The sequence below is a fragment of the Felis catus genome, chromosome B4, assembly GCF_018350175.1.
Source record: "Felis catus isolate Fca126 chromosome B4, F.catus_Fca126_mat1.0, whole genome shotgun sequence".
Classification (NCBI taxonomy): Eukaryota; Metazoa; Chordata; class Mammalia; order Carnivora; family Felidae; genus Felis; species Felis catus.
Genome location: NC_058374.1, coordinates 17,697,046 through 17,707,084, shown reverse-complemented (window position 1 = coordinate 17,707,084; position 10,039 = coordinate 17,697,046). Strand labels below are relative to the sequence as shown.

At 40.6% G+C, this 10,039-nt stretch overlaps 2 protein-coding genes across 7 annotated transcripts in view; both read left to right on the top strand.

Moving 5' to 3' along the window:
- The window catches only part of NSUN6 (NOP2/Sun RNA methyltransferase 6), a 77,044-nt gene continuing 67,005 nt past the window's right edge, over positions 1 to 10,039 (top strand). For 3 of the 6 annotated variants that reach the window (XM_023256410.2, XM_045060969.1, XM_023256409.2), the window contains exons 1-3: positions 5 to 562; positions 2,546 to 2,701; positions 4,782 to 4,861. In XM_023256410.2, the coding sequence (XP_023112178.2) occupies positions 488 to 562; positions 2,546 to 2,701; positions 4,782 to 4,861 (311 nt within the window). In that variant the 5' untranslated portion in view covers positions 5 to 487. Of the gene's footprint in view, positions 563 to 1,733; positions 2,033 to 2,545; positions 2,702 to 4,212; positions 4,268 to 4,781; positions 4,862 to 10,039 lie in introns of those variants that run through there. The other 3 variants (XM_023256412.2, XM_023256411.2, XM_045060970.1) reach the window with 3 other exon arrangements.
- On the top strand, positions 4,782 to 9,714 carry LOC105260709 (60S ribosomal protein L23a-like). Its single transcript, XM_045060971.1, has 2 exons — positions 4,782 to 4,861; positions 8,720 to 9,714. Exon 2 carries the CDS (start codon positions 9,198 to 9,200, stop codon positions 9,669 to 9,671), a length of 474 nt encoding a protein of 157 aa, XP_044916906.1. The 5' UTR covers positions 4,782 to 4,861; positions 8,720 to 9,197; the 3' UTR covers positions 9,672 to 9,714.

The window sequence follows — 10,039 nt, the reverse complement described above, 5'->3', positions numbered from 1 at the left end:
CTTTCGGCAGAGGAATTGGGGGGCGCGGTTTTGGAAATTAGGTTCAAAGGGCTGAACGTGCTAGAGCAGGTGCGGGTCGCTTTTCCAGGCCTGTTCGCAACGGTTTCGCCCGTCAGGGTTTTTGTTTGTTTGTTTGTTTTTTTGTCTCCCCGTCCCCCCCCCTTTAGTTTTCTTGTGGTGTTTTTGCAACGTGGGTGACGTGGCCTCACAGTGATTTCCGTGAGCGTCCCTAAAGGAGGACCAAGGACGGGTGTGGTGGAGGCGAGGAAGCTGCTCTGAACTGGCGACGCTCGAGAAAGCGTGGATGTACCTCCGCAAAAGCCGAATATAACTTGGAAAGAGCGGCGCGATTTTCCTGGCCATCTGGCGGTCCCGGCGCGTGTGGGTGGTTACTCACTTGACAACACGCTGCTCACTGTTCACTCGGAAAGAGAAAAATCACCGTTTTCCAGCATTTTTCTTGGAGGAGAACAAAACTATCGCCAAAATGTCTATTTTCCCTAAAATATCTTTGAGACTTGAGGTTGAAAAGTACCTTAAGGAGGGTTTTATGAATAAGGAGGTAGGTCAAATAAACCTGCTAGATGATATTTGCAAAAACTCAAATACTTACACACTCTGGAGAAATAGGAAAAAAAAAAAAAGAGGCCTAAAGCGAAACCTCATCGTGACACCGTTGTTTCTGCCTGGTTTTTTCCGAATGTAAAAACGGCCGGTATCTTCCCCGTAGGGATTTAGTGTTTTCGAGATCAGAGGTGAATGCGGTATATACGTTTCTACCCTTAAGAACGTGGAAGAAGGGAGGGGAACAAAGCGGTTATGTGCCCGGCAGTAGGCGTGGCACTGAAGGGGTTGCAAAATGAGCGCAAAAAGATTCCTGTTCTCGAGAACTTAAGTCCTGCAGAGAAGTCACAGCTGCACTCTTGGAGTGTGGCAGTCTGGTGGAAGGGATGCTAGAAGTTGTTAATGCCTCAAATGCCACCCGTTGTGCTAGGTGGCTTGCAGACCTTTACATCTTAATATTCGCGCTCTCTCGCTCGCTCTCTCTTTTGGTGGAGACTGCCTCTCCATTTTAACAGGTGAGAGGACGGAGGGTCCAAAGAGGCCAAAGTGACACCGCTATGAAGTAACAGGACTGAAATCTGAAGCCTGAAGCGCTCAGGTACCGTGACAAAATCCAGATCCGGAGTCCCAAGTCCTGGGTTTGTGTCTCTGTGCTTTGAACGAATCATTTCAGGGCGCTTAGCCTCAATTTCCTTTTCTGCGAAAACCGGGGATGTTAAAAATACATATCCTCACAAGGTTGCTTTGGAATATTAATCCTGAGAAAGCAGTTGGCGTTGTTCTAGCACACAGCCCTCAACAAATACTCCTTCTCTGTGCTTTTCGCAGTGCCTCGCACAGAAGTCCTCAGTGAACGCTGTCTTCGGTTGCCAAGCTTGTGCTCTTGACATTTTACGATCCGGCCCCTAGGCAACTTTGTACTTCTAAGTCTTTGCTTTTCTGTTCGAAGTAAAGCCATCTAAATGTTAATCGTGCGTGAAGATATTGCTGAAGCTGACTTGTTAGATTTGATTTCTGCATTTTATTTCCAAAGATTGTTTAAAAAAAAATTTTAACGTTTTATTTTTGAGACAGACAGAGACAGACCTTAAACGGGGGGGGGGGGGGGTCAGAGAGAGGGAGACACAGAATCGGAAACAGGCTCCAGGCTCTGAGCTGTCAGCCCAGAGCCGGACGCGGGGCTCGAACCCACGAACCACGAGATCATGACCTGAGCCCAAGTCGGATGCTCAACCGACTGAGCCACCCAGACGCCCCTCCAAAGATTATTTTACGGGATTAGACAGCATGGAAAGAGAAAAGACATTCTCTAGATTTCAGAGAACTTAAAATATAAGGAGCATATTAAGAGAAATAGAGGCATTCAGAAATTTTTCCCAGCGGTTTAAAAAAAAAATAAACATTGCTTTTATGAAAGAAGATCCAAATGTCCGTCTTTGACACCATCTCTGCCTCAAACCTGCTAACTGTAAGTGATTTTACGAAAAGAAAAGCCATTACTTTGTAAAAGTGTTGGAGGTAAAGGTCAGTTTTAATACACTAGAGAAAGTGCTAACACTATGAGGCTGGTGGGTTAGTAGGCTGGCAAGTGGTTTATGAAGATGCTGTGGGGCAGGGTATATTCAGAGATCACAGAAACGGGAGGCACCTGGGTGGCTCAGTGGGTTGCGTGTCCGACTTCAGCTCAGGTCATGATCTTGTGGTTCTTGAATTGGAGCCCCACATCGAGCTCATGTGTCAGTGTACATCCCGCTTCAGATCCTTTGTCCCTCTCTCTCTCTGCCCCTCAAAAATAAACATTAAGAAGAAAAGATGGCAAAAATGGGAAAATACATGTCTCGTAAAGCTTCAGGTCATCACAGGGAACTTGGTTGGTTGAGTCTTTCATTAGTTGAACGAATGGGTGTTCGTGTTCTTAAAATTTTTAGTTCATTTGTTAAGGGACGTTGAAACATTAAGTTGTTATTTTCCTCTTTTTCAGGTTGTATCTGCTCTAGGCAAACAAGAAGCAGAAAGGAGATTTGAAACTCTGTTAAATCACTTGTCACACCCTCCATCATTCACAACTGTCAGAGTAAACACACATCTTGCCTCAGTGCAACATGTGAAAAATCTGTTGTTGGATGAGCTTCGGAAGGTATGTGCAAATTTTCTGTCATTATGTCTATGATATTTCTACAGTCTATGTCATGTTGCTGTTCACTAAAATCCTATGAACATAATGTACTATTCCAATTTTACACCTAAGGAAGTCGAAGATCATGAATGTTCAGTTGTTAAGTGGTAATGTTAGACGTAATGTTAGAACCCAGCACTTGTGATTCAGAATTATTATAGTGACTGAGTAGGTCACTCAGCTCCTCTGGCCTCAGTTGCTTCATCATTAAAATACATATGAAGAGGGGTGCCTGGGTGGTGCAGTCGGTTAAGCGTCCGAGTTCAGCCAGGTCACGATCTCGCGGTCCGTGGGTTCGAGCCCCGCGTCAGGCTCTGGGCTGATGGCTCAGAGCCTGGAGCCTGTTTCCGATTCTGTGTCTCCCTCTCTCTCTGCCCCTCCCCCGTTCATGCTCTGTCTCTCTCTGTCCCAAAAATAAATAAACGTTGAAAAAAAAAATTAAAAAAAAAATACATATGAAGAGATCTGTTCTAACCCTAAAAGTCTGGTTTTGTAATAAGTTATCTGATTAGTGTGTAAATTAAAAGTAAGATGCAAGCATAATCAAAGGGCTTTTATTTATATATTTATTGTAGGCTGTGTTATTAGTTTAATGAAGATGTAACATTAAGAAATCTTCAGAAAATTATCACTGATGTTGATTTACTTATTGTTCTTTAATCTCATTAGATTTATGGAATGTTTGTTATATTGTCTGTAAGAACAGTTTTATAAATTTCAAGTTGTGAGAAAATGTGTAAGAACTACCCGCTATGGGATCTGAGTGTATGAGACCCAAACTAGTGTAATAATAAGACTTGTAGAAAAAGTAATCCGATTTTGAATATTGATAGTGATAATTTTATTGAGAGTAATGACAGTAAGCAGTTCCTCCAAGCAACTAAATGTAACAAGTAACAAAATATAAGCAGTTCCTCTGAACAACTAAAATTAATACTCTTATGCAGTCACGTATATGTTTTCAGGTAGTAGAAAGGAAAGTGTTCTGAGGCCCATCACAACTGTCTATAACTCCTGCAGATCCAGATTATTTTCTTTTCTAGCAAACTATTCCTGGAGTCTACATATTCTAGTATTCCAGTCCAGTGGGCCTATAGCATCCAGTATACTAGTAACTAGTATCTAGGATAAGGCAGACATTGACTATGGATGGGCTTTGAGTCTCTTAAAGGTGAAGAGTAAGGCAGAAGGTTGACCCCTAAGCACTAGATAGGAAATTGATGGTAGAGCAGTACCTACTTCTAGCAGGAAAGGGGTCTCAGATTATTTATTTTCTTTCTCCTTCCATGATCCAAAACTCATGTGTGTCCTAAAGAGATGTCCCATATGGGATTATGGAGGAGTGGGTGCTTTGTCTCCCCAGAGTTCTCTGGGCCCCATATTGGGATTTAATAATTTAAATTTCATCTGGCTGGTGAGGATGTGGCGAAACTGGAACCTTCATACGTTATAGGTGAGAATGTCAAATGGTTTGGCTTTGGAAGACGGTTGGGAAGAGATGCACATAACTGGTTCTTCTGAGACTGTGTGAGTTGGCCTCAGCACCTATACTCCTGGCCCTGCACCCACTTCTAGTCTGAAGACCCAAGTATGATAGAGGATACTGAAAATCCTGAACTTTTGCCAATAAGCATTTCTTTTCCTCACCAAAACTGACATGGCATCCTGTATTGATTGTATATAATAAATAATATTAATCCTAATCTTTAATGTCCTGTTTAGAGTTTGTCATTGAAAGAGTACTACATGCAATTCTATATTGGATATATGTTTTCAAAATAAGTCATTTAAGGTAAATACGGGTTGGCTTTTATAAAACCAAACAGTAAGCAAAATTGAACCTTAGGAAGACATAGAGAAGAAGAAAATATGCAGAAAATGTAGTTGTTTTGAAGTCTTTGTTCCATAGTATTATGTGGAATAAAGTGAGAATAGCCTAAACCAAGCTTCATGCTCTGCTAGATAATGACACTGAAAAGCTCTGTAAGTTGAAATTTATCAGTTGTATTGATTGCTTCATACTTCTGTTTATTTTTAACAGCAATTTAATGGATTAAGTGTTCCTATTCTTCAACATCCAGACCTTCAGGACGTCTTACTCATTCCTATTATTGGACCTAGGTTTGTAACTTTTCCATTTCCAATTAAATTCTAAAAATTTTTCACAGGTTTTTTCTTACTGTTGGATGATAACACTGAGTTTCTTTATTATTAGCCACTTTGTATAGATAGGCAAGAATTCACAAGTTCAAAAATGCCAACTTCATACTGTGTCGTGGGAGATGTTACAAAAAAGACTAGGAATGGGCCCAAATACCTTGAAAGTAATGCATTTTATGTCCATTTGGTGCAATGATTGGTTGTTTTTCCTCCTCCTGTTTTTTTTTTTTTTTTAATTTGTTTGTTTATTTATTTAGGGAGAAGCAGAATCCCAAGCAGGCTTGGGAGCCTGACAGCCCAGAGCCTGACACGAGGCTTCAACTCACAAACCAGGAGATCATGACCTGAGTTGAAATCAAGAGTAAGGTGTTTAACCGTCTGAGCCACTCAGACACCCCAGTTGTGGATTCTCTTAATACTATAAGTAAACAAATGAAGTGACTTAGAAAGTAGGAGGAAAGGGGCGCCTGGTGGCTCAGTTGGTTAAGTGTATGACTCTTGTTTTTGGCTCACGTCATGACAGTGTGGAGCCTCCTCAGAATTCTGCCTCTCTCTCTCAAAATAAATAAATTGAAAAAAAAAACACAAAAAAACAAAGAGCTTCCACTGCTAATATAAAACTTTTTTTTTGAGCTACACAAAAATACAAAGCAACATATTTGCTACATTCATAGGTGATATGTTTGTAAAATTTTATTCCTTAATCCACAGTTACATTAAATTATTGTGTATGTTCTGTAGAACAATGCTCTACTCATTTATGTATTTGGAAGACACGTTTGAAAATTGGGGGAAAAAAGCCTTTTCATATTATAATAGGAATTCATTTCCCCAGAACATTTTAAATCCCTAATTATGGTTTAATTTTTTTGTACCCCTATGAGTTTTATTAAATAGAAAAATGCTTATTTTGTGAAAGCTTTAAAGTAATTTAGTAAAGCAGTCAATAGTAAGGCAGTGGTTTAGTAAGTTAAGATTTATCTGTGCAGTGAAACATGGCCTTTAATGGGGGAGAATTATATGTATCAATAAGAGAAGAATTCACAATTATCAAAAGGAGGTTGCCATGCATAGGATAATTACAAAATTTTTTTTTTTGTAATTACAAAAACAACTATACATTTATGTATATTTACATTTAGAAGTCTGGAGGCTTTAACGAACCCAACTTTTTTTTTTTTTTTAAATAAAGTTACTTTCTTTAAGTTTATTTGAGAGAGAGAAAGAGAGCAAGCAAGCATGCAGGGGAGAGAAAGAGAGGGAGGGAGGGAGGGAGAGAACCCTGAGCAGGCTCTGTACTTCTCTGCACAGAACCCGATGTGGGGCTTAAACTCACATCCTGGACTATTTTTTTTTTTTCATAAAGTTATTTTTTTTTTAAGTTTATTTAATTTAAGGCGGGGGGTGGGGGAGAGAGCGAGAGCGAGCGAGCGAGAGAGAACTCCAAGCAGGCTCTGTACTATCAGCACAGAGCCTAACTCAAGGTTTGAACTCACCAACTATGAGATCATGCCCTGAGCTGAAATCGAGAGTCAGATGCTTAACCAACTGAGCCACCCAGGTGCCATCATATCCAACTATTAATAGAGGTTAATTCTGAGTAGTTAACTCTGATGAGGTTGGATTAGGAGAAAAGTGGTAAGAGGAGATTTTCACTTGTAACATTTCTGTGTTATATTTACTGCAAGTATATTTATTGTAAGAAATACTGTGTGTATTTCTTTTGCATTAAAAAGAAGGAGTTTTTGAGTTCCTTATTTTATTTCTTAAGGTGAAATTTGCAGGCGGTGAAATGGAGAGATCTTAATTATGTGTATCATTGGCTGAGTTTTCCCAAATTTGTATAGCTGTGTGGTTAAGATCCACCTCAATCAAGATAGAAAGATGTTCATAATTGTCCCTAATTCTATATAAAGCTATTTCATTCTTTTTTAATAGCTGCATACTTAAAAACATTTTTTTATCCTTCTGTTGATGGACATTTCATTATTACCAACAGTAAATATTCTTAAGATGTTTCTTTGTGGACTTGCATAAGCATGTCTACAAGATAAATTGGTACCCCATGGAATCACTGGTTCATTGGTCTGTGCATATTTTAGTTCGAGACCTATTGCCTTCTAAAACGTTTTACCAGTCAGGAGCACCTGGGTGGCTCAGTTGGTTAAGTGTCCGACTTCAGCTCAGGTCATGATCTCATCTCATGGTCGGTGAGTTCCAGCCTCAAGTTGAGCTGTGGGCTGACAGCTCAGAACCTGGAACCTACTTGGATTCTGTGTCTCCCTCTCTCTTGCCCCTCCCCGACTTGTGCGCTCATGCGTGCACACTCTCTCGCTCGCTCTTTCACTCTCTCTCTCTCTCTCAAAAATCAACGTTAAAAAATAAAAAAAATAAGTTTTACCAGTTAATGTTTCTAGCAATATATGAGAGATTCTTAGATCTTAATTCTTTTTCTCTCTTTTAATGTTTCTTTATTTTTGAGAGAGAGAGCAAGAGAGAGAGACAGAATGTGAGCAGGGGAGGGGTAAAGAGAGGGAAACACAGAATTCAAAGCAGGCTCCAGGCTCCACACTGACAGCCCAATGCAGGGCTTGGACCCACGAACCACGAGATCATGCCCTGAGCTGAAGTTGGACACTCAGTCGATTGAGCCACCCAGGTGCCCCTCAGATCTTTTATTCTTGCTAATACTGGCTATGTTAGCTCTTTTAAAATGTGCAGATAATTTAATTATTTTCTGAATTTAGCAACCCTTTCATCCTGTTCCTTGTAGTGATCTAGGCTACTCATCAGAACATTTGTGAACTAAAAAACACAAGTGATGAGTTACAACAGGAAAGTATTCAAAAGTCATTTAGGAGAATAGATTCACATACCTACCTTTCACTTCTAAAAGGAGCAAATCCATTCTTTTTTGTTTTTAAAATTCATTATCACTATTATTACCTTATGAGTTTCCACTATGAAAAATGAGGAAGTTCTTAAATTTTATCCCCTAAAACCTCCACCAGCCAGTTTTTATTTACTGTGTTCTTTAGCACTTTAGCAGTTAGAGGTTTATAACATTGTTATTCTAGAAGCACAATTCAAATGGATGCAGTGCTTACTTTTAATTCTAATAGTTCATTTCTGAGTTGTCTTGATTGCTCTCTTGGTTAGCAAGTATAGTCCTTTATCAGGTGTGCAGCCCGTCTGCTTCCCGTCTCCAAAATAAGTATTTTCCTCTCCAAAGTATTTACTTTCTTGCTTGAGAATTGCCTGTTGCCTTTATATTTAAACAATAGGTTGACTGATAGTGGTTTCAGGTCCCATGTTATTTCCCTTAACACTTTGTAGACATTGCTTTTACAGCGTCAGGGCGTCAAGTGTTGCTGTGAAGAAATCAGAGGCCGGGGCGCCTGGGTGGCTCAGTTGGATAAGCCTCTGACTTCAGCTCTGGTCATGATCTTGAGCTTTGTGGGTTTGAGCCCTACATTGGGTCTGTGCTGACAGCTGGGAGCCTGGAGCCTGCTTCAGATTCTGTGTCTCCCTCTCCCTCTGCCCCTCCCCTGTTCACACTCTGTCTCTCTCTCAAAAATAAACATTAAAAAAAAAATTCAGAGGCCAAAAAAACATCCTGTCTCCCAGCCCCCCACAAGAGTAGTTTTTACTTGGAGATCTATGAATTCATCATTGAACTTTAGAAACTGGGCTGGGATATAGCTTGATTTTCACTATTCTCTCTTGCTCTTTAGTCAAACAGTATAACTTTTTAGTTACAAGTCCACCAGTAGTTCTGTGAATATTTTTGTTGTACTTTTCTGTATTCTCTATTATAAGGACCCTAGGACTCTGTAGGTTGGATCTCCAGTGCAGGTATTCCTGTGTTGGGGCACCCCAAGACAACCAACCCTCAGGTGCTGTGATTGACAAGAATGAGTCAGGACTCAGCATGTTGTAGTGCTCCTGGGGAAGACTGATTACACAAAAGGATACAAAAGCAAATCTAGAAGGGAAAGGTGCATGGGGCAAAGTCTGGAAGAAGTCAGGCACAAGCTTCCAAGAGTCTTCTCCCCGATGGACTTATTAGAACATGCTTAATTCCTCTAGCAACAAATTGTGACACGAGTAAAATAGTTGCCCAGGAGGGCAGCTCATTAGAGACTAGACCCAGTGGCCAAGGTTTTTATTGGGCGCTGGTCATGTGATCACCCTCTGCCCAGCATGTACCAAAATTTCAGGCTCCCAAAAGGAAAACAGGTGTTCAGAATAAAGCACATTGCTTATACAAACAGTTTAGGAATGCCCTATCACGAAGATGGAGCCGAAGGTGAAGAAGGAAGCTCCTGTTCCTCCCAAAGCTGAAGCCAAAGGAAGGGCTTTGAAGGCGAAGAAAGCAGTGCTGAAAGGCGTCCACAGTCAAAAAAAAAAGAAGATCCGCACGTCATTTACCTTCCGATGGCCCAAGACACCGCATCTCCGAAAGCAGCCCAAATATCCTCGAAAGAGCGCCCCCAGGAGGAACAAGCTTGACCGCTATGCCATCATCAAGTTTCCCCTAACTGCCAAGTCAGCCATGAAGAAAATAGAAGACAACAACACTCTTGTGTTTATTGTGGATGTCAAGGCCAACAAGCACCAGATCAAACAGGCGGCTGTAAAGAAGCTCTATGACATTGACATTGTCAAGGTCAACACTCTGATCAGGCCCAATGGAGAAAAGAAAGCATATGTTCCATTGGCTCCTGACTATGATGCTTTGGATGTTGCCAACAAAATTGGGATCATCTAAACTGAGTCCAGCTGGCTAAATCTAAATATAAATTTTTTCAACAACAAAAACAAACAGTTTAGTAGGGAAGGTTTTAAATCAGTGTTGGGAACTGTTTCTCACAGTCTTTTCCAGATGCCAACCAAGGGTGGACCTTGCAAGCAGGCCTTTCTAAAAATAGCCATCTGAAGCCTGTTGTGTTCTTATTTCAGAGGCTTTATTATTTTATTTCCCAGTTCTCTATTTTGTTTTTTTTGAAACCCTTTCTTATCTCGGTTACACAACAGAAGTTAAGAACATTGCGTTAACGGATTGAAAGTATTTATTTTGAGAGTGCTAGTGCACGAGCAGGGGAGGGGCACAGACAAGGAGACAGAGGATCCCAAGCA

Coding starts and splice junctions, on each gene's coding strand:
- LOC105260709 (XM_045060971.1), top strand. CDS start 9,198: ATGGAGCCGAAGGTGAAGAAGGAAGCTCCTGTTCCTCCCAAAGCTGAA.